Source organism: Buteo buteo, chromosome 11, assembly GCF_964188355.1.
Source record: "Buteo buteo chromosome 11, bButBut1.hap1.1, whole genome shotgun sequence".
NCBI classification, from domain to species: Eukaryota; Metazoa; Chordata; class Aves; order Accipitriformes; family Accipitridae; genus Buteo; species Buteo buteo.
Window position 1 is genome coordinate 4,771,545 of NC_134181.1, and position 25,200 is coordinate 4,796,744.

General features: G+C 36.4%; 1 protein-coding gene across 3 annotated transcripts in view; it reads right to left on the bottom strand.

The window, feature by feature from the left end:
• The window catches only part of CDH13 (cadherin 13), a 518,714-nt gene that overhangs the window by 217,075 nt on the left and 276,439 nt on the right, over positions 1 to 25,200 (bottom strand). For all 3 annotated transcript variants that reach the window (XM_075039933.1, XM_075039934.1, XM_075039932.1), the window contains exon 6: positions 1,814 to 1,958. In XM_075039933.1, coding sequence (XP_074896034.1) covers positions 1,814 to 1,958 — 145 coding nt within the window. The remainder of the gene's footprint in view (positions 1 to 1,813; positions 1,959 to 25,200) is intronic.

Genomic DNA, 25,200 nt, shown 5'->3' on the forward strand with positions numbered 1-25,200 from the left:
CTGGATTTATGGGCTTTGAATCTACTAAACCTACACCATCCTACTCAGTGGTCTAGGAATGTGTATCTAAATGGGCATGACAAGTAGATGCGGTAGTTTAAATGAAAATGTAATAAAGTAGGTCCCTTAAGCCGATCAGACAGTCACACTGCTACATACTATTGACTGTGCAAAGGAATCTCTGACTTTTGTTAGCAATATATTCTTAGTTAATTATGAAACTGGTTACAACAAAGGGGGAATGGGAAGTGGGGCAGTCTAAGGAAGTTTCTTTTGAATTCTGAATAAACGATCAATATCTGAAATAATTTAAGAATGCACTAGAGACCTACAACAGGAAAAGAGTGTTCCACTTGCAGCCATACTCACAAATATGAAACACATTTCTCATGTGAATGAAAAGATTGTCAATTGGTTCATTACATGCTTGTCACAAGGTAAACGAACATTTACCTGAAAACTCCTTTTAATCTGATGAAGGAGCAGCTCATAATGCATTTCATGCCTACAGCTTTTCAAACAATAGCAACTATATGTAAAAATGCAAAACTCACTAAAAAGGTTACATGATTTCTAGAAACTACATAAATAATAAAATAAGGACAAAGAATAACTTCTAGTCCTATCAATATGTAATACAAGGAAGCGAAAGGTAATGTCTATCCTTGTTCAGAGTAAACAAAGCACATGTCACCACATTAAGCTTCAATGAATATTAAATATTCATAAAAATATACTTGATTCCAGCTCTCATCTCAAAATATTTCAGTATGCCTATACAGCCAAAACCTTATGTCTGTACTCACAGCTTCAACTGTATAAGGAGGATAAGGCCTTGTGTTCAATGATGTATAGAAAGATGTACAAATATATAACGCACAACTCTGATCTCAGTTAAATCACTGTCACTCCACTGATATTAATAGGAGCTTCTACTGTTTTAGATTTCTTTCACCAAGATCCAGGTTAACTCCATAACATAATCTGATCATACAATTACCACTTACAAATGCAGTGGAGATACCTCTCAAGTGGAATGCAGCAAATGTTTAATAACTCACAACAAAATTGCACAACAGCTGATGACAACAGTTGAAGAAAACTAATTCAGCCTTCACCTGCGGAAAAGTTTAGCTAGGATGGTTGTACCCAAATTGAAATTTGGAACAATATCTTATTCTTACAGAATTTCATCATCAAAGTCAACAGTGAATTTAATCAGAACATTTTCATTACTAACTTTAATTCTCAAAGTGTGTTTTTATTTTGCTGCAATTGTTGTATCTGCATTTACACAAGTAACATTGTTCAGTATTTCAATCTGCCCTACAAGATTAGCATATTCATAATGCACTTTCCATTTATTCCTATTATTTACCTAGCCTTATGCTATATAAAGATATAAAAATGAGCCTTCCAGCAGCTAATCTTACAGGCAAAAAGGTGGAATTCCAACTCTGAGCAGAAACTGTACATGTTATTTGGTCTGAATCTTAATCATATCCTAGGGGTTGTCTTTGTTGATTCCAGGTATGAATAAAAAAGTGTAAACCTAAATCGAAGCTTTCATTCCAAACTATGTTATTTTACTTTTTCTTTTTTCTTTTTAACTGCAGAGACTTGACTGTTTTTCAGAAATCATTACCTGCTGTCCTAAAGGGCTGCTCCCACATATTTATGCAGGGGAAGGATTCAGTGAGCCACAAAATTTTTTCTTTCAGCAAGAAAAGTTGTACAATGTGATAATAATGCAGTTATCAACACAGAATTTGTTCAGACATTACTTATAGAGATACAACTGGCATGGACTTACCTGTAGGGGATCCCTCCATGACATGACCAACGTAGGGTCCTTCTTTGAACATTGGCCTGTTATCATTTTGATCAATAACAGAAATATCTAGGCGGACTGGACCATCAATGGTTTTTCCACTTATATCTGTGACCTCAACTTCAAGCTGTATGAACAAAAAGAGAGGAGTAAACTCATTAGCTCACTATCACAGTGAGCAAACTGTAAGAAAAAAATAGCTCAGATCAGCGTTGCTGCAAACAGACTCTGCCAAGGATACCACTTGCAGCCCATTCTTTTGGACTAGGCTCAGAGCAGATTTTCAATCCAAGCAAAAGAGACAGACAGATGTACATTCAAATGAAGATACCCCTCGGCAGCTTGAAAATGCCATATTTTCTGAAGAATGAAATGTCTAGAGTATAAGAAAAAAAGACCTTCTGTAAATCTGATACTAAACTTTTGAAGATTTGGTTAGAATTTGTTCCTTTACTTTTTTCAAGCACATTTAAATTGGACACATATAGAACTATCATAATATTATTGACATATCTCCTAATGCTCAGTTAAAAGCCTTTTTTTTTTTTTTCCAAAAAATAAAGGCAAGAATGCATTAGACATATTAAATACATTTTCTCAATGATGATGGCATGAAATTATGTTAGGCAATTTTGACAGTTCTCCAGCTTTTCTAATAAGGTACGGAAGGACAGAACAACATATGCAGTCTTATATAAGCAGGTATATATACATATGCACGCTCACATCCCAGTGTATGAAAGCACCTGTTAGACATAAAGCCGACATATGCAGCTGAAGATTTGTTTGGACTTCCTTTACTTCCCCAAACTGGAAAGATCATACTGTATATCTCAGTCCTCCAATCCACTTGCAATGGAAAGTCACGAGTTACCAAAACTTAATCAGTCATTAGGGCAAACGATGCCAAAACTTTTCAGATAATGGAAAAGGTCAATTTACATTGCAACTGCATGTTATACCTGCAGTTCTCTCCCCTCACCAAGATATCAGTAAAATACAGCAATAAACATATTGGAGACACAGCTATCATTTTCACCTACCCTACCCATCCCGGGACTCCACTCTTTAATGGAGTTAAGCCAGCCAGAAAATGAAACTGAGCACAGACATTAATATCACTCTCCTCCAGTTTTTCCCCAAGAAAGTGGTAACAGAAGGGGCTGGAAGTCTCTCAGCATTTTGTTTATTCTGTTAATTTATTCTTCATTGCCATGTCTTATACCTATAAGTTATTTAAAAGTTAGTGATAAATCCTGCTGGGAAAGAATTAGGTCAGAATTCTAATTCCTTATTAAAATGGATGGCTTATTATCACATCTCTCTGTACTTTGTTATGCTTATAAATACATTCCACTGTTATAATTCAATGTACTAGGTGTGAGTAGGAGTATTTGTTATCAGTAAACTATCTACTCACATACACGATTTGTAAATAGTGTCACAGTCCATTTTAACATCTACTCACTGCTTATCCTCACTTGTTTAGCACTTGCTCTTGCAAGCCTTTCCCAAGCCTTATTTTTTACTATATATAGAGAAAGATAAGATATATAGCTTAACAGCTTAAAAGCAGACAAATACTCTGATGCGAAGACAACTGATTCATGTGCCATTGGCACAGCTGAAGCTTTATGGGGGCACATGCCCCAGGGCTTGTTTAACTCTGTACTCTAAAGTCAACATAGTAATCTTAGGATTGCATATGATGTGATGGGGACTAGGAAGGAAAATGCAGTCTTATTACTGAACTACAATAAAGCTAGATACAGTTTTAGATACAGTTGGAAACTGCTGACAAAAAGAATCACAGAATAGTTTGGGTTGGAAGGGACCTTTAAAGGTCATCAAGTCCAACCCCCTTGCCACGAGCAGGGACATCTCCAACCAGATCGGGTTGCTCAGAGCTCCATCCAACCTGACCCTGAATGTTTCCAGGGATGGGGCATCTACCACCTCTCTGGGCAACCTGCTCCACCGTTTCACCACCCTCATCGTAAAAAATGTCTTCCTTATATCTAGTCTGAATCTCCCCTCTTTTAGTTTAAAACCATTACCCCTTGTCCTATCACAACAGGCCCTGCTAAAAAGTTAGTCCCCATCTTTCTTATCAGTCCCCCTTAAGCGCTGGAAGGCTGCAATAAGGTCTCCCTGGAGCCTTCTCTTCTCCAGGCTGAACAACCCCAACTCTCTCAGCCTTTCCTCATTGGAGAGGTGCTCCAGCCCTCTGATCATTTTTGTCGCCCTCCTCTGGACCCGCTCCAACAGGTCCATGTCTTTCCTGTGCTGAGGGCTCCAGAGCTGGACTCTTTATCTTAGTAAATGTTGACTCATCAAAAGTATGTTAATTGCTTTGGGAAATGGAAGAATAGCAATATTTCTCTGTGAAATTCCAGCAAATTCATTTTCAAATTCAAGATAATTTTTTCTTAATCTATCTCTCAATATTAAGTGACTATATTGCTCACTGGAAAGAACAAAGGTTTTGCTAAATTTAAAAAAACTACTTCAGCTGCTTTATCAAAATTGTAAGTCGTCTAAAGCAAAGGCTGATGTAACACTAGGGGTTTTTTTCCCAGACTTGCACAAATTAAGGAAGAGAATAGGAGATTCTTATTAATGTCTGAAATAGATTTCCTTTATCATTGCCAAGTCCACTGCATCTGAGACCAAGTGGTCAAAAAAGTAGGCATGACAGGTCTGTAGGAACAGTTACACAATCTCTGCTTCATTTTATTAAGACGACAGAGGACTTTATTTTATTAGTCTTTGTACAATAATTTCCAGGCTTGTCCTAAGCATTATGGGTTAACTCACCAGCTCCTTTTAAACCCACTCTTCTACAATGTTTTAAAAATAAAAGCCTGCAGCACCGAAATTATGACCATTTATCTTTACACAACTAGTATATGAAAGAAACTGTCTTATATCTTTTCTTGCCCAACCAAAAAAACCCCACCAAAAAAATCCATAAAGCCCCACTGCCCACAAAACAAAAAAAACAACCAAGCTAAGAATCAACAAAACAGCAAAAAAAGTATAATGTTACTTAAAAAACTGAATGCATGCGAGAGAAAGCATTCAAGTAAAAGAGAGTATTGGCACAAAAAACACATTACTTTGAACAGGCTGTAAATAAAAACAGGTGGAAAATTAGATTGTGCCTAACTATCAGAAGAGTGAGACTTCAGTCTTTCAATAAAGAAGAAAGGCAGGAAAACCTATCTGGTTTTAATGTAAAACTTGACGGATGTATGAAAGATACTGCATTCATTCTTTTGATAGCAAGAGATTGTAATTGAACATTCAGAAAGTATCAAAGTTCCTACCTGATTATAACAACATAGCTCTAAGAAAAAGCAGTGAGCATAAAGACAGATTTGGACAAATTGACCAAAAAAAAATAATCTTCAGAGCTGTGTAGCTATTTATTATGTGAAAACCTGGTAAGATTGACTATGCTTTCAATGTTGCAACTTAAAAGTTATGGAATTATGCTCGTAATGATGAAGTTATGTTCATCATAATCTAACCAATCATATTTTCAGGAACACTTGAGGCTAATTCCTAATTTCATTTTTGACAAAAGTATACATGCAAACTACGAAGGATAATCAAGGGTTTATGAGAACTGTTACACTTCATAACACAAGTCTCCATGATAGGATACAAGGCAGACTTTGGCTATTGCTTCTAATACAGCTGAGAAACACTGATAAAATTAAGCACACCAATAAAACAGGGAAAAGCAATATAAAACTGAAAACGGCAGGCAGTAATAGATTTTAGCCTGTTTGTCTAGACTAACTCTTGTTCAATACTCTCTCTTCTCAAAAGGGAACTTCTTGACATCCCATCCAAATTCCCTCACCATATCTGCAGTGAGGATCTTTCCTGTCACCCCAAATATAATGATATTACAAGAAGTTTAGTAAGCTTATTCAAAGCTGCACAAACCTGTTTTAAGCACTCTGCTTTATTTTATACAGTCTTGATTCCCTTCCACCCTGCAGTCAGCAACAACATTTACAGGAAAAGATAACCGGTCTCATTCTTACCATTACTTAAAGAAATTTCAAAGGTTTCTCTTCAGAGAACGGTTGTTTTCATTCAATTATTGTGTTTGGTGAAACGATTCGGGATAGCCACCTTCCTTCTCTGCATATAAATGTCTATTTTTACTTTGCAGCCAGCCAGCCAGCCAATTGCCCCCACAAAATTACATCATAAATTTAAAGTTTTTTCAGAAGTAAATCTGGAATATCATTTAGTCATTAATTACCTACGAAGACTAATACAGGTTCTTTAGTCATTAACTGCCTTCTAATTTTAATTTCCAATTTGTTGCTGATAAGAATGTTTCTGAGCCCAGCAGTGATACTGGTGGAACCTTTGAGAAACCATGTATAAGAAAGGGCAAAATGCTGCATGGGTGGTTTGTCTTCATCTCCACCCATGAGCTTTTCATCCCGTTGTTCCAACCCCCCCACGGCAGGAAAAGCAGAGAAGTAAAATGTGACCAAGACAGAGGAAAGCTGCGTCGTCCTGGAACTGGGGTACACTCAAATGTCTGAAAGGAGCACTGTACCATTACAAAAAACTGCTACACCACCACCTGCCCCGATCGCAGTTATTTTGGGGCATCTATAGGTACAGACCACTGCTGGCTTGCTTTATTCCTAGCTTGATTAGAATTATTATTGTGAACACTTGTTAGGTTTATTTATCATCAATTTTTGAGTGCGGATTGACAGTAAAGAAAGGCAACGGACTTACAGATCTTTCATGTAGGCAATTTCCTGGTAAGAAAAAAAAACATTTGGCCATCTCTGGGTCATTAAAAGCAGTAAAGAAATTCCCTGTATAGTAAAGGTTTTAGTAAAAATTTGATGCAATTACCTAAAACAACTCAGAGAAGACAATAATTCAGACTCACAGAAATAAATTAAATTTTCCTGGTTTAAGAATGTGAATAAAACATTAGCTAATTTTTATATGGCACAAGAAGAGGTGGAGGGAGAGGATATAAACCCAAAATACACTGTTTCTAATAGGTATACATAATTCTATCTCAAACTACTTGATGACAGGGTATCGATTACCTCAGCAAGGTTGTACAGATGATGGCAAAAAATGGCACCATTACCTGCAATGGGAGAATTTAGCCTCACATTCAGAGTTAGAGTCTAGGTGGGAAGGGATTAATTAGCCATTCCAAATACTCCTATGAACATCTTACAGAGGTTTTATCCTGCTAGTGCATCCACTTCAAAAATTAGATTCTGATTCCTTAAAAAGTTATACAATTTATTACTCTATTGGTTTCTTATCTAGCAATAGTCATGTAACCTTTTATTAATGTGTCATTTCACAACACTTTCACAAGCGAAATATAAGTAGTTTCCATCTGAAAGGATCGTTGCAGTATGAAGACAGCAAACGTCTCCTTTCAGTTAATGTTCAGTACATGGACTTTTGAAAGCCTAAAGCACTACCTTGGTGATTACAGGTATCGTTGTATTCTTCTGTACATTTCATACCTATGAAGACTAGAGGTGAAGCAGCAGTGTCTTGGCTTTTATTTTAAGAATGGTGTCTATCTTTATTAGACGTGTTTTATCTCTAACACGTTTTGTTGGAAAAACACTATTGGAAGAAAACGTAGAGCATTAGAGAGTTTCCTGAATGCAGACTTTCTTTTACCATAAGCTGTAAAACATTTTACATACTATGCAACTGCTATAGGTCTTCTGATTCATTCTTCTCCTAACAAGGATCTATACAATGTCTGGAAAGCCATTAGATTTAGAAATGAAAAGATTATTTTGAATTCCTACTGGATCTTTGTAATCATCAGCTTATCATGAGGAAGTCCTCACTCCAAGTGTTCCTAAACTCTGTCCTACTTCTTTTCTTCGCAAAATGTAATTTTTTTTTTTCAAACAACCTTCAAATGCTAGTTATCTCATGCCTTTCTTCAGAAAGGAATCATTTGAAAAGTGATGCAATTCATAGAAAAGCACGACATAGCGATCCAGTCTTGCTATGGGCTTATGTAAAACCAGGCAATGTTTTAGGCAATATTCCTAGTTAAAATAACCAAAATGTAGTTCATTAAAATAACCAGAAAGTTTCATACTATTACTACAGTACAGATGGCTAGTCCTAGCATAAATATATATAAGCCTGCCATACTACACAAAAAGCACCGAAGTTCCTATGACAGAAAATACAGACTTAATTCCAAACCAGTAATCTCTATAAAGCCTTTAAAGAATTTCAGGACTCTATAGATTTCACTAAGAAAACTAATTAAACCAGGAACTGAACCTTCTGTGAATGCTTAAATTTTTCTCTGTAAACCATGGTAAGTTGGGCAACACATAGACTGTAAGTGTATATGGTCTACAACTGAAGAAAGCAACACTGTAGGAATTAACAGTGGGCAAAGATACCAAACCAAACATTCAAATGATTTCATTCTTTTAGCCATTTTTTTAACCTTGGTTAACAAAAGAAGACTAGAGATCAAAACCAATATACCAAAAAAGCATTTTCTTTCACAACAAGCGTAGGGGATCCTTCTGCATATACAATATATGACTTAAATACTGCTCACTTTAGTCCATTCTCCAAATTAAGCATCAGGTTTTATAACATCAGATGATTTCTATGGTTGTGCTGTTATCCAATTCTACTCAGCAAGTTTGAACCACTGAAATCCAAATTAAAAAGGGAAAGCTAAATTAAAAAATAAGGCTTATATGTGAGTGGGACATTCCCCAAGCTAGCTTTAAGTAGTACTCACCTAGGTAGCAGCATATATTTTGCAATGGCCCAAAGTACAAATGTTCTGCACCCCAAATTAGGTGAAAGACTGAAGAGCTTTAGCAAAGACCTCACTAAAATAAAGGTTTGCACTGACCTATCTTTACAATCCTAGAATTACCCTGCAGTTATTTCATAGTTCCTATTTTCTTAGCACAACTACCTCTTAACTGTATGCATTAATTGAACAAAAATTTCAAAACCCCTAAGATTTCTGTCTCCCAAAAGAATGACAAAGGATGAATTCTTCATTAGGTAAGAGTCACTTTGTCGCCTTTGATCACCTCAAGTGCAAGGCTTTGTAGACACATTAATAGAAGTTATGTGAAAAGGAAGAGGAATTTAATATTATAAACAAAGATGTTCTTTTCTCACTAGTTTTAAAGGTAGTAGTCTTAATATTTTTAATCATTAGTCACATAAGTAGACTGAAAGGTCAACGTCAACGTCATAATATTAATATTCTGGTTTGTGAAGTGAAACATCGCAAGTTCTTCCAAGCAAGTAGCAAGGAATAAATATTTAACTGGTACTTTTTATATGATTTAACTTTTTTAAATTTCCTGGAAATTAAGCCTAATTAAGCAAAAAAACCCAGTAACAGTATGAATGTATAATTACTGATCCTACTAGACTTGGAAGAAAGGAGGATTTAATTTATGCACTCACACTAGTACAGACCTCTTCACTGGGTTAGTAAGAGGAAAACAAGCTGGAGTGACTGGTCTGATGCTTGGTAACAAGACCATACATCAAAAGAAGAGCAAGAGAAAATGTGTTTAATGAAACTAATTGTGCTGTAATTTATGTTTGAAGCTAAATGTCATTGGACAGCAAAACTGGGGTATTTTGGGGAATGGGAGAGAGTCAAGGAGTGGAGAGAGAAGCCATAAGAGCAAAGTAATAGAAAAAGATAATGTGAGGAAAGAGGGAATGATGATGAATAGCCTTAACCTTTCCTAGAAGGCCTTGGCTAAGCTGAGTCAAATTCAGTAATACTCTACAGAACCGACCTGACTGTTGTCCCATGGTCTAACAGGAGGCTGTCCAGTAGCGCTCTGGTGGCAGGAGGTGTCTCGTGCCCACCTAATGCAGTTCTGACTGGTCCCTGCAACTGCATCCTTCCCAGCTGCAGCTGCCATGACATCATTCCTAAATAGACCTGTCAAGTCTAACAACTCTATTCTTTCTTTTTGAGAGAAAGAAGTACAAACTGCATAGGAACATTTACCTTTTCAAAGCTGAATTTTCATTTGAAACTGTCAAGAGAGGTGTTTATCTATATGTGGCTATAAGTCGTAACAAGATTCCATGTTATTTCAAATGTTTTTTCTTTAAACAAAACCAGCTCACGTCAGGAAGGTTGCCTTAATTAAATTACAACTCTCTGTATATTTTCCACATTAATTTTTGTGCAGTAAATCTTTCTATTGTGAATATCTACTGTTCATCCTTCCTTTGAACTGGGAAGTGCAAGAAAATTTTCTTTGCCAGTTCACATTGACTAAGCGCCAACCTCCAAAAGCACATTGCACCTGCACCTCTTGTTGGCTTGAGATAACATCAGAAATTGTCCATCTCTCTGAAAAACCTGGCACTGGCAATCCAGAAAAGCCATTACATCTTGGGGGAAGGATCTCCCTCAGTGTGAGTATAAAAACAAATCTTAAATGATTAAACTAGTGATAACACTACCTGGAGTTTTCCAGGTTCTTTATCCTGTACTGGCAGTACTACAGTCTGTCTTCTAGCATCATCATGCCTCTTGATTTGCAGTTCACTTTACAGAACATGCCTAGAAGATGCCATCAGTGAAATACGCTCATTGCTGCAAAATGAAGCAAAAATACTATACATTTAATATTTTTTATTTTAATATATTAAATTCCTCCATAGCACTAAACTAAACAATTATGAATTCACTATCTAATTGAATGTATATACTGTAATGCTATTAGTGTCACAGTGAACGTATTTTCTTCCACAGCTGTGTGTCTCTGAATCACAATATTTGCTAAAAAGGCGCTGTTTTCCTGAAGAACTTAAGTCCTGAAAATTTTTCTCTGCTGTGAGTATGAAATGGTCCTTTTCCTGTGAACAAGATCACAGAGCAGGAAAACAGAAAAAATTATAGAGAATGATGGCATAAGCCTCAGAGAAAAGAATACATTAAATACATACTCATAGAAAGCCTATACCAAAATGAACTCTGCCTTTTCTGCAGGACAAGGGTAAATCTAATTTCAAAAATTATTTTAAGGTTTTCAACTCATTAAAAAAACCAAAATAAATAATTTGGGATTTTTTAGAAGCTTTCTTGTGTCAACAGAAAAAATAAACCTGCAAAATAGGTAACTTAATCTCATCTTTTTTACCACTTATTCCTGAGGGTAGTTTTTAAACATTAAAAACTAAGCTGGTCATCAAGTTGTAAATGGTATTTTCAGTTATTTGTGTCAGTTTGGAGCAGACAAGATTTACTCTTGTACGTTCTTGTGACTATTATTTTAAGATTTCATATTTTTAAGATTTAAATATTTATAAGAAGTAATTCTTTGCACATGCCAGATTCAGATACTCACAGAATATTTAGTTTTATATATAAAATCAAACACTAGTAACTAGCAATTTTTCTAAGCTTCAAGTCCATCTTATGCCCTAGATCCACCCCTCATAAAATCCAGTCCCTCTGATAAATGTCACTGTCTGGGGACACTATACTCCGAACAATCAGGTTGCACAGGAGAAAAGTGGGTTTAACCGGTTAGTTATACGAAAGTCACAGCGAACAAAGGAATTGGGAGCAGAGAATGGAAGACACTTGCGTTATGACAAAACTCTCTCTTCTGTTGTGCAGGAAACCTCCGCCACACTGCACGCAGCAGGGCACGTCAGGGTGGGCAGGCGATAGGTGCTCCGAGGTCCTGCCACCCTGGCAGAGCTTCCCCGTGGGCGCTGGGCGCACGTGCAACTGCTGCTGCACCTGCGGACTATGGAAACGCGAGCAATATAAGGACTTTCAAAAAGGCTCAAAATCACCACTCCTATTTTAGAGGTGGACATAAAGGAGGCATGAGGTACTCAAACTGATCGTAACGATCCCGATTAATTATGATAGAACTCGTGGAACCAACTGACACAATATAGCAGACTGTTTCAAATGAAAATCCATTACATAAATAAGATGGGCAAAAGATGGGAGAAAAAACAGAGATGAAATGACTTCACCAAAGCTGTACACCAGACAAATTTTAAATCAAGCTTGAATCTAGGTTTTTTGATCTCCCAATACAAGACTGATAGCTAAATTCCAGCTCTTGCTGAGCAAGTGATGTAAAATTAGATTTACAAAGGTTATGAAGCTACCAACATGCACACAGTGTGATTTTTCAAAGTGCCTTACAAGACTGGATAATATATCCTATTAAAATCAAAACACCTTCAAAAGAGCTTTGAAAACCTGATTGTCCTCAGCATCTCATTTTTCCCCCCATTAAGCACTATTCTACAGCTGTAGACACACAAAACCACAACTGAAAATAATTTTCTGCATCCTTACAACAGAAAGCTGCATATTTCTAAGGCTCTTTCATACGGCTACAAAAATAGAATTAAAATTACTTCTGAAGCATGCTTCCTGTTAAATATTATCTATGAGTTTTGAAATTAGAATGCCCATTCCAAAAATAACCTCAGTGAAGAAATGAGAAGTAAAGGACATCCCTCAAATCTGTGGAGCAATACAGCTCTTCAGATGAAGCCACGTGTACTTCACACAGACCAAAAGTATTACGCATGATCATATAAGTACTAATTAAAATCTTCCATATCACAAGAGAACACATGTTGTGCCCCTCAGAAAGAGAGGGGGAGTTGGGGAGAGAAAGAAGATATCAGGATTCACCAAAGCAATCAAGACTAATCACCACCAAAAAAATTAAATTAAAGAAAATCAAAAAGAGAGGAAGTAGGACTGAAATAAAGAAGACATAAGCTGTGCCAGAATTCTTAGGCTCTATGCTGCACCACAAAAAGCAACAGACACTTACAAAAGAAAAAATGAAAAATGGCTTTGCACTTTTAAATAGCTCCTAGCAGTATTCAAGCACTGCTCACGGTTCTTACTGCTTGAAAATAACTCCAAATGGCATGTAGGAAGTGGCAAGTTTAACAAATTTCATCTCACAGAAGGATTCAAGAAGCAACAGGGTCAGAGAGAGCCCATAACTAATCAGACCAACAACAAAAATCCAAGATCTAAAAATGCATCAGTGACAAGAAAACTGACTTATTTAGGCATAAGAAATAAAGGTCAGTGTAAATGTCAGGTATATATCACACACATGCATATTTTCCTTTGTTATTATTGCTTAACATATCTGTTCCTACAAATGAGTAGGAAAAGGTCTTAGAAGTCAAGGATCACTCAAGCTTATACCAGTCTAGTACAGCTGTAACCAACCAGGTTTCTCTATTTTAAAGCAACAAAACAAGCGATTACAAGAGCACTTGTACAGAGGACACTACAAGCCGGACTGGAGGGCATGCAGCATACTGCTGCCTTGCTGCCCAAGTTTCTGGCTCTGTAAGCATTCCTGGGATGACATCTCATCCTCTTTACACTGTCACTTTTCGAGCAATGAGCTGCAGCCAGGAGTCTTTCAAAGCCCCATCCAAGATGGGAGTAAGCATGCTTGGGATCTAAGTGTTGATAAAGAGAAATAGTTGATAATCTGGAAGCCAGCTTTTCCTAGTGGACTTTCTGAGAAATTTGTTTATTCTGTTAATAATTGCTTTCCTCTTCAAAATCTGAAACAATATCAGCATAATTTATATACTGTATTTGCCATACCCTCATAAGATGCAGTTCTGTTGTCCTTTTAAATTTCACCTTTTTAAAGGTTAGTCTGTAAAAGTCAGATAGAGAACTAGATGAGATTTATTTGTATCTGCTTTATAGGATTTAGATGACCGTACCGCAAACCATAAGGGCTGCCTGTTAAGAAACCCATTCAAACTGCAGAGCTGCCAACCCCCCATCGCTGAGAGTCTTTGCTGTGAAGCATTGTGTTATGGTACAAAACATCCGTCATTCCCTTTTCCCAGCACATAGCATGCCATGATGATAAAATTCTTGTGTCCTGTTAATGTACCTAGACAGTCACTTTCAGATTTATTTATTTATTTATTTTTCTGCTGCTGCTAAACCTAATTCTAACTTCTTTCTCAATCTCTGGCAGCCTCTCATGTACTCAGTGCACCTGTATTACTAACCAGAAGCTGCCTGTTTGACCACAGAGCTGAACTACCTTCCATGGAGCACCCCCTGCTTCCTCAACATATTCTTCTCCAGTAAAGGTTTTACACTTTGTTGACTCTGTTTGCCAAGCCAAAGATAACGTATTTCAATGCTGATGATAAAAGGTTTGGGTGCTGGAAATGCCATCTACATGATTCGCTACCTACTGTGTGTTTGGTTATATATGTCGGTAAAAGCGAGTTTATCAATCTTCCTCAAAATTGTCATAAAAGGTTGTAAACTGTTAGATTAGGAAGGCTGAATTTTGACATCTGATTGGCTAAATATATCATGGAAGTATTCACAGTTACCACTTTGCTTTCATTTCCCTCCTGTATTCTTTGCCTGGCCTTAGCAGTTACAATGATATACGAGCACTGGAGGTAACAAAGCACTGTTTATCTTTTCCTGTTACTCTGAACTAAATGAGTTTTTGCTGATTTTGTCTACAGTCAGCTTTATTGAATTTTACATTATGCCTGGTTGTTTTTTTCCAAAAGGATGTCTATGGCAAATACTTTTATAATTCAGACAACTGATCTTCCTGGTAACAACATCTAAATGGATTAGCACATCCCAGATCGCAAACATTTAGCAGCTTCTCTGTTTCAGTGTAACAGCGTAGTTGGTTTTTCTACTTTGAAAACAATGGCAAGGTATATATTTCCTACGTAGATAAAAGGAAATATCTGAATGCTTTCTGTGTAATTGTAGTGGAAAAAGTCTGCACACACGTATAGAATGGAAAGATATGCCAAGAGCAGCCTGATCTCAAATAAAATGTTGTTTCTAATTACCTGTTTTCTCTCTCTAAAACTAATCTTTGTAACTCTTAACATGTTGGACCATCTCTCTACATTAATTGTCAATAAAGAAAGATTTAGTCAATGAGCCTCAAATTAGCTAAATTAACACAGTAATAGTCTCTTCTGAGTAGTCAAACAGTTCTAATGTGGCTCCCAAAGGATTAACAAGGGTCTGCTACATAGTGACACATCAAAAGACAGAATTTATTTCATTTTCTTTTATTTTTATTGCTTACATTTAGCCCAGAAACTTTCTGAAATGCTTCATTGGTCTTCAGCTCTGATGAGAGCATTACCTGTTAAAACTATTAATCTTAAGGTATAATTAGCAGTTCTAGTGTCTCTCACTGGATATTTTTTTCTTTTCTTTTTTTTTTGAGATATCAGTCAGCTCTAAATTACCACATTAAGCATGTTACTAAAGAGATCTCCTCAGTATACTATATGGTCCATCACCACTTTCCCTTAATTCTGAACTCTCACTTGATATTTTACAACATACAACAGCAGCAGTTCCTGTGCTTCTTTTTCATAAAGTTAGATCTCAAACCACATCTACAGACTTCTGACTTACTGATTTTTCACTATCTTTCAGGACTTTATCTGTGCTACATTTCTACACCTATTTTGTTTCTGGAGATAAAGCAGACCTCTCTTTTTCTCTCCCTCATGCTTCTGCTAAACTGCAAATTATGACAACCCCATGTGAGCAATTTCCTGATTGCCAAGACTCACAATGTAACTGTCATCTCTTGTCTTTTTTTTTTACCCTTTTCAAAGCCTTTGATAATTTACAAGTTGTAACAAAAATGATTTTGAGTCCAAAAATACAACTAAACCATTTTTTTTTTTTCAAGGAAAATTATTATGTTGCAGATCTCTACTTTTTCACTGCTTGCATCAAGTTGTATCGGTTGCATCAACTGGAAAAAAAAATGCACAGAAAAAGTAAACTTTATGTATTTGGCAACAAAGGAAAAATTGGAAACTCAAAGTTATTGCAGCAAAAATAAAGTCTGGATATAGTCAGTCACAAAATGCATTAAATGTCACTTGCACCAAAAATTGCAAATGAAAAAGGCCTTTTTGAACTCCAACAGTCATCGAGACTCTTCTTCATGCACCTGCAAAATAAATGATCATAAAAGGAATAACTTCCAGAACTCATCACAGCAAGCTGTTGCAGTAAAATTTGCTTCTCCCATTGCAAAGCTGTAACTGAAAAAATGAGAAAAACATCTTTGTAATCACAGAGATAATCACTAACAGAACACCAGGAGTGAATTAAAGTCATAACAGAAATAAAATATGCCCTATTACAAACTAATAGTAATTAAAGAAAGGCAACTGTAACTTCAAACAGGTTTACCATGATAAGACTGAAAATTTAACATACAGTAGAAACAAATAGGCAAAGCAGGGGAAATCTTGCATCGTTTTGACCTGTTAAAATCTCCTGAGGCATAGCATTTTTTTTCAAACCTTAAATGACCTAGAACAGAAAGTCCTTGAACAGACCCTCTGAAGTTTATGCTCCAAAGCATCACAGTGACTTCCTGAATAGACTAGACTATTCAACCTTCACGTATCTAGTCCCAAAGTGGCATTGCACTCACAAGTAATGGAAATTCATCCTGTGGTATTTTACTCCATTATACTTCCCTTGAGCCTAGCTGTGTCAATTAAGGGACTTCACATCACAGTACAGATCCTTTCTAAAAATAATAGGCCTGCATATATTAAAATCTGAACTTTCATTAAGAAATAGGGAGGTATTGTAATAATGCAGTATGATTTTCATGAAATTTATTTAATTACAGCTTGAAGTGTCACTATTGTTACCAACGTAATTCCTAGTAGCCCCAGTGATTACAAAGAGTATCTTGTTGCACAGGTTCCTGCCTAAAAAGAGAAAAACAAGATTGCACCTAGTTTTATTCTTCACCAAATTCTGGTGTCATCCGTGACTAGGTCTAGTCCTGTCTCCGTTCCATTGCTCCTGTCTCCTCCTAGTTTTTAAGTTGATATATGCAGCGCGCATAAAGATTGGACTTTACAGTTCAGTAAAATAACAATTAGTTGCAAATTGCATAAAAGTTCTTCTTCACTCAGTTCTGCTATATCACCAAAAAGTGTTGTTCTCCTTCAACTTGGCAAGGTCACTTTTCATCAATATATTGCTGGTTCAAATATAAGATAATTTCTTTTATTTGGAGTAACCTATTTATAAATCCATCACTATTAAGTAACTTGCTAGCTCAATGCAAAACACATACAGAAGCTCAGTCCAGTCGATACAAAGAGTTTGATTTTTGAGCTCAAATCAGTAGCAATCCATCAACCATAGAGAGCCTATCAAAAAGATTAAAACTATTCTGTTTATAACTGAGGTGTCTTACAGAACTAAAGGTTTGTTACTATGACACCAAGTAAATTCTATGGTATCTGAGCAACAAAAAGCACCTAAAACTGTATAGCAACCATATATATAAGTAGTACAGTACCTTAAGAAATATGGAAGCAACAAACAATAGATCACTGTAATATGATCACTTGCCATATAAAAATTGTTCCGTGAACACAGATGCTGAAGACACAAATGAAAAAAAATGTTGCATGAACTGATATCATAGAGCTAAGTTTATCATTTGGGAGAAACCCCTTCATAACGAATGCAGAGTCAGCTGCAAAAAGCCAACTTAAAATCATTAGGTCTACTTAGGAAAGCAGAAAGATACCCAAATATTTTCTCAGATGTAAAGTAGACCAAGAATAATTATTTTAGAGGCTCTGTGTTGGTTTCATTTTATATCAAAGGAGGCAGTGAAAATGAAAGGAAACATACTAAAATCTCTAGTAGGCTGTAAATTTTTCTGTATGTTGAATGTTTTACAAATATGATTGTGTCTCACCTTCTTTCAAAACCAGGGCTGCAGGATCACATAACTGTTCAATAGATGGCACTCTATGTTCTTCTACAAATAGCTTATATGCACCATTAAATGGAGACAGCTGAGAGAGAGAGAGATGAGTGGACTGAGTTTAGTCACCTGCCCTAATTTTACTACAGACACCACTTAAAAAGAATTACTCTTTATCAGAAGATAAATGAGCTTCACACTAGAGCAATTCAAAGAAAGTGGAAGTTTTAACCACAGAAAACATGCCTGACAGAAACGCATTTTAAGTAATCAGACCTTCACCTTTCTCACTAAAAGGTCAAAAAATAAGCATGTCTGTGGATTGCCTCTTCAGCAAGGAACCAAAATTGTACAACAGCAACATTTTCCTGCAGAAAAAAAAGGACATTCAGAGATAGATGCACGGTCTGTTTAGTAGAATGTTGGGAAAAACCTTATAAAAATGCATACTAAACACAATATTCATAGCTCATCAAATCCTGACATGTTCTGGAATATGCTAGTAACAAACTATGTCGCTTCAACTGGGTTTGACAGCAGGTAAATTATATTGTGTAAGAGTTTAACTAAAATGAAGTTGCTCACCAAAAATATCTTGATGTAGATAGGGTTTTCAACTTTAGAAAAGTGTTCTATTACTAATGAAACAAGAGAGAAGAAAAGGGACATTGAGATTATTTTTCTGCTTTATGTTCTGCTTTACCTAGCAGATCAGAGAGAACAGAACTGAATAAACGTATGAAAACTTTTTTTTTTAACCTTCTGTCTGAAGAGGTTCATTTTCAGAACCACATTTCTCTTTTAAAATTATCCATCAAATGCTGTGATTAAACACATTTCCGCTTTCAGCTTTTGAATACAGTGTTGAATAGCCATGCTAACTGATCACTCACATAACATTGCTGGTACACTCTGACTCGACCTCCCTTACAAACATTTACAGGGCTGGAATAAGTAATTTCCAGCTCAAAGCTTCATAGCAGCATATAGTAGTATGATTATCCTTCCAACAGCGTGAGTACTATTTTAATCTAGAAATATTCATATCAATACCAAATTTCTTAAACTCATATTATTAGAAAACAGATGCATGAACAGCCACTACTGCCATCACAGCAAACCTTGTGGTCGCTGTACAAATAAGTGTTTGATTTGCTGTATTTCAAGATTCACATCATACAGCTAGTATGGGCTTCTTTATACTGTTTAATACTTGTTTAATAATATTTAGTAAGTAATAGATGTAGTTAGAGAATTTAATAGAAACAACCCAGTAACCTAGAAATGGGCTTACAGTGAAACCTGTAACGCAAAAACCTATTTGCAGTTGCCAACAGTTGTGAAGGCCCAATTTTTACCCAAAAATGGTTTTATCAGCGATTTTGTTGCTGAAGTGTCTTAAACCTTCAGTCTTTTCTGGAAGAATGCAAACTATTTTTCTGTGATCTTGTTTTTATATCTGCTCTAGTTTTGTAAGCTGATCACAAGAAATAAGATTAGTGAATGATATCATACTTGGTCAGCCTGCAGGTATGGAGCTAATTTTTTTTTAGAAAAGTCCTTCCCACAGAGAGAAACTTAGTATCAGTGTTCATTTTTGTCAAGTCACACGGCATACATGGCTGTTTTCCTTCCTGTCATAATGAAACTGTTATTTGTATAAGTAAGTTAACATCTGAAGATCAAAAGGCCAAATAAAAAATGTATCATAATACAAGAATGAAAAATATAGGGGAATTCTCCATTTACCAAGGTGACAATCAATACAATAGCCTAAGAAATATTTTTCTAATTATCATCCAACCTTCACATCACCTATTCTGTGACTTCAAAGAAATTTCACTGTTCTCTTACCAAGACAGGTTTCTGTACATACATGTTCCCTCAAGTAAATTTTACTCCAAATCTGTGTATAATTATCAGTAACATTTCTTAGACTTATTTTTTGTTCCTTCCACCAACAACCACAAAAGCTCATTTACCTTATGCAGAATGTAATTAGTAGGTATCGTATTTATTTGACAGTTTTCTCATTTTCTCAATTCTGTGTAATTTGACAGGGACCATTACAGATCCGTAACTAGTCTTTGAGAATGACTTTCACAAGGTTAGTTCACTTATTAATTGACCCTTGGTAATGGTAATTTAAGAAGCATATTAATCTCATCTGTCAGTTCTAACACATACTAGATGTATAAAATAATTTGTCTTTTGCAAGGAGCCTTGCAACAGAAATGAAGTGTCTAAATTTTTAATTAATATGCATTTTCTTTCAACAAATGAGATTGGAGTGGAAGGAGACTTCTTTTCAGTGGTTTTCTTTATTCTGCTTTAAAGCTTCTGCATTTTATTATTATGAAGATAAACAGTATTTCACCAGTCAATAAAGCCTATGATCTAAATAATCTTCTACAAAGGACGTTCTGGTATTCTCAACACAGATCCCTGAAACTTAAAAATGTGTGAACAAAGCATTCAGAACTTCGACAGCAGTGTCTTATTATTACATTTTCAGATTAAAGGTTTCTGGAATTCAAGGAGATTTAATTCACTAAGAATATTAAACAAAAGATTACTATTCAGAAATTGAAAAACTTCAACCAGTATCAGATGCTTGAAGTTGTAATCTTTTTAAATCTGGTTTTCTAATGCATCATAGGTTGAGCAGAGCCTGCAGTTTATGTCTAAAAAAGAGGTATACAAAATTCTTAATCCAAAGTACTAGTAAGGGCCATGTGTAAGTTCTCCTCCTTTACTCCATTCCTTGACTAAATAACAGGACCAGTTACCAGCACGGGGAAGAGACAGAGCTGTGTAAAGAAGCAGTTGTGCCCTTAGTTTGCGATCATCTGTACTTCATACACACAGCTCCCCGCATAAACACTCCAAAAGGACGTCAGCATTTACTGATGAATGCGCGCAGTTCTCATTAAGGTTAGCACAGGTTTGAGGTGGAACAGAAATCCTCTGGTCTGTATTTAAAAGCAGAGGAGTCAAGAGAGTACAAGGTAAAAGCTGAGGTCCTCCTCCACCCCCCTTCTACTTTTCCTTTTGTGTTCAAAGAATGAAGAGACCTTCTGAAAGGTAACTTCACAAAGAATAGACCCTTATGCTGTTAACCCAGGGAGGCTATACTAAGAAAGTAGATCAGGCCAATATTTCTGCATTAGCCTACAACCTCTTACAGACTCGGCTATCTTTTACTTCATGCTGGCAGCAGACTTCTACTGTTAACATATGGCAACAATGCAAAATCCTACTAGCTCTACAGGGTATAAAGCCCTTACTAGCATCAGAGATTCTACTATATAGACACCTTGCAAAATTAACCATGCAGAACAGACTGCCATACAATGATTACAGTGGGTCCACAGCACACTCGTGGAGGGCCTTCAGGAAAAGGAAAGTCTGGAGACTGCTGAGGGTGGGTAACTGCCCTGGACGACTGCATTCAGCCCTCCGGATGAGGGTGGGAGACCAAATGCTACGGGAATCCATCTCACAGTGCTTGTGTTTTCTACCACAGAAAGCTCCTGTGGATTAGGAATGGGAAGTAAATGTAGAGAACGCTATACTAATTCCTCATATCTCTCCACATGTGACTTATTCCCCACTAATAACAAATATCTGTTATTTAGATTAATCCAGCCCTAAAGTGGAGTAACAGATATAAGACAAAAATGCTACCAACCGTATTGACAAATGCTACCTTGCTTAAACTCCCACAAGTTCCACGTGCATTCAGATCAGGCCAACAACTTAAGAAGTAACTGTTCATGAAATGAAACAAATATCTTGTATAAATGCATTATAGAAGATACAAGCAGTAATACGATGATCCCCTGTTTGCTGAAGCTTATCCCACTGGAATATTCAAGCTACTAATAACTTTGATGATTAAAAACTAAAGGCAGCTAGACCAAAACCATGCCTTTGTCTTTACAGAATTTTACAGGTATGTGAATATCCATTTCCTCATAGCCTTCATGCCGGATTTTGTTGGCATGTATTTCAGATACTTAAAAAAATGGTAACCATCTTATTTATTGGCTGTAACGTCAGTGTCTCCCCCGCTGTTATAGTCTACCATGTAAACAGGTATTCAAGCAATTTTTTAAAAACACAAATTACCCACTTGACAGACTACAGTGTCTCCTTCAGAATCATTAATGTCAATCATGTGAGTACAAGTTTTAAGTGCTGTTGAAATGCATGCTACTTAAACAATTGATCGTCGTATGGAACCACTTCAAGCTTAATACAGCCCATGAGCATACCCAGTATTAGCAACTCAGTTACTACAATAGAGTAAGAACTTACTATAAAAAAAAAAGCCTGCTTTTTCACTCACTATTAATACAAGTAACTCAGTTTCTTAATTTTTAACCTTCTGACTTTTGAAAAGCTGTGATTTTTAAGATCACAGATGTTAGTGTACACAAGGAATGATCCTTCAAGAAAGGATATGGACCCTGTATGCAGATGTCAGAAGTCAGGGAAATTACATCAGACTGTAAAATTGGTAATAAAATTATCTCGTCTTACTGCTTGTGATTCCTAGAATTCAGTGACATCATGCATTGATTTTTGCCAGCTGAATACGTGCATTTCATTTGAGGATCTGAATCTAAAATGATTCTGAAGACTTGCTAGTGTCAAAGAACTCTGTACAGAGACAACAAGCTTTCCACTCTGTCACAGTGTATGCTCCTACCGGTTTATAATACAGCAGCAAAGATCAGAGATGACCTGGACCGAGTATTGCACTTTGCCACCGTTATTACAAGATTGGCTAACTACATTGTAATCAGCAACAACTCTGTTGCTGAAAGAGTTATTGACAGCTGGAGACTCCCGACTGTTATTCACTGTTTTCAATAGCAAGCAGAGAAACTAACCAAATTCCAAATTGTCAAACCAAACACATTCTTAAAGCTTTACTTTAGAACTTCTCAGTCCCTAACTTCCATCCAAAATCTTCACCTAAGTTACTCTAGATCAATGTCTGCAACAAAGAAATGAAAAATTGACAAGTGAAAGGAAATGAGGACTCTTGGACTTTCCGTGAAAACACTTCCATATATTGCAAGGTTTCCGAGTAACAAAACCCCATATTTTGCTGTTTGTTCATTTTTATACTCTGTTGTGGCCTATTTTCTGATGATCACTTGTCTTCTATATTTGACAGGAAACCCGTATGTCCAAATGACTTTCTTCACTTCCTATTAGGGAGAACAGCAAAAATATTCTCACACACACACATAAAAAGAACATAAACAGCAATACATTAAGTGTTTAATTTCTGGTTTGGATAAAGTATGAACCTTTTAATACCAGAAGCAAAATCTCTTTCTTGAAAATAGGCTGCTTCTGAAACTCAGAAGAGATGAATGCCCTATTTAATACTTTTTAAAAAGCTGAATTACTTCATGGGTGGTCATCATCTTGGCAGTTCTCACATAATTGTAGGAAAACTTCACACACAGTTTTGCAGACCTATGGGGATTTTATTGCATTTTATGGAACACTTCAATAATATGAAAGGAATCCATGTTTGCAAACTAGTATTTATCTTTAATAAGAGAACGAATAATTATTCACAGTGGTGTGATAAATGGTGTTAGAATCCAAGCAACGGGAGCACAGCGATCAGGATGGGCCAACAGGAGACCCATGGAGCCAAAAGCGAGCGATGAGGACCTGACATCCGTGCTCTGCACCTCTTGCACTAGCTCCCCTCTGATGAAGAGCTCCAGTATGATAAGTGTGCTCCCAAGCATAACTTTCAGTTTGCTTTCATTCAAAAGGAGTCCAGATCATACCTCCAAGCCTACTGCACAATCTGAAGCAAAACCTAGTAAGAGGGGACAACTGAAGGATTCATTTCAAAAGGTCCCTCCCAATCTAAAACCGAAAGCTAATGTAGAGGCACCCTCAGATCAACTTCGCAGTCCAACCTACTTAGCCACTCTGCAACCTGTGCGCTTCAAAGTCTCGTGCAACTTGTCACCAGATGTACCTTCAAAATCAATTCAGTTCTGGATGATGCCTATTACTGACCTTGTTTACTTATATTAAAAACACACTTATGGTATGAAACATTTGCATCCTGTCTGAACAGCAGGTATGCAGGAACCCTCATACATAAAGTTGTTTGTCCTTCATGGAGATGAAACTGCAGTCGAAAATAGGCTGTTATGTAGAGAGGGCTTAATTTATGCCTCCCTATATGAGATGGAATGAAAGCAGCCCACAGAAGAATTTGAATATTGAGCTTTATCTGTGTGCAAGTCAGAATTCAAGCTTTTAATGTTCATTTTGCTTTCCTGTTTTTCAAATTGTCCAGGAGAAAAAAAAGTAATAATTGAGCACTTTTTCATATGAAATATGCAATCTGAATAGCCATTAGCTGACAAAAAAAAAAAAAAAGAAAGAGGAAAAAGCAGGTAACACAACCGTGTAAATCTTTGATGAGAATGGAAGCTTCAGGAAGGTGTAAAAGTCAGCATGGAATATACCTAGATTAAATGGAATACTCAATTATGCTGTTTGAAAATGAAGTGGGCATAAATTTGATATGTCTGCCGCTGCAAACCTGTAGGTTGCTTGGTAATGGACATTGACAAATAAGTCTAAAAATCATTGAAATCTTTTCCACAGGTTGCAGGATAAGGCTGATTCAAGATAGCTGTGTAATGACGAGTTTAAGAGCAGTTTTCCCTTTTATAGGAAGATGGGAATGCTATGCAGATATGCAGAGATAAAACACGAATAGGGCAGAGGATAGGATAAGCAGGGGGAAGGGACAGATTTGTAAAAACCCAACCATGACTTTCTAATGAGCCAAGCCAATTTTGTAAACTAAGCTTTAAAATGTAAATTGCCCTCATTCCTTCAGTAAACTGTCAGCACAGAATTTAAAAATGTGAAAGGCAACATTTCTAAAGGCTGCTGACTAAAATCTATGCTCTCTATTTTCACATTATTTCACTTTATTGCTGCTTATTATTTCTATTATGGTAATAGTGGGAATAAATCAGGATCCTTACTGGGATGAGCAGCATATAAACTAAACTACATGGTTAGAGACAGGCCCTGCTCCAATAAGCTTGAAATCTAAATTTAAAGATACCCTTGTGACTGCAAGGAAGACATCACAGTGCTATTATTTCAAATTAAAATACAATCTCTGTGCCTAATTTTGTAGTAATGTCTCAGAAACAACCAATGCTGCACTGCCTGGACACTGTGCCATGATCTAAGCTGAGAGGAACGAATGGTAAAGTCTTAATACTATCAACTAAGTCCTTTGTAAAACTCATGGATAGGTTTTTCTAGACCTTGATAGATCCTTACTTAAGTATTTCAACATCCACATAGGAAGCACTAAAGGCCAGTTAGCCAAAAGTGAACCATCCACGTAATAAGAGAGACATACTTACAGGTCATCAGTTATTGAAAGAGCTGAAGAGAACTTGGAAGTAGCATCACTCTACCATGGCTTCAGAAAGCCAA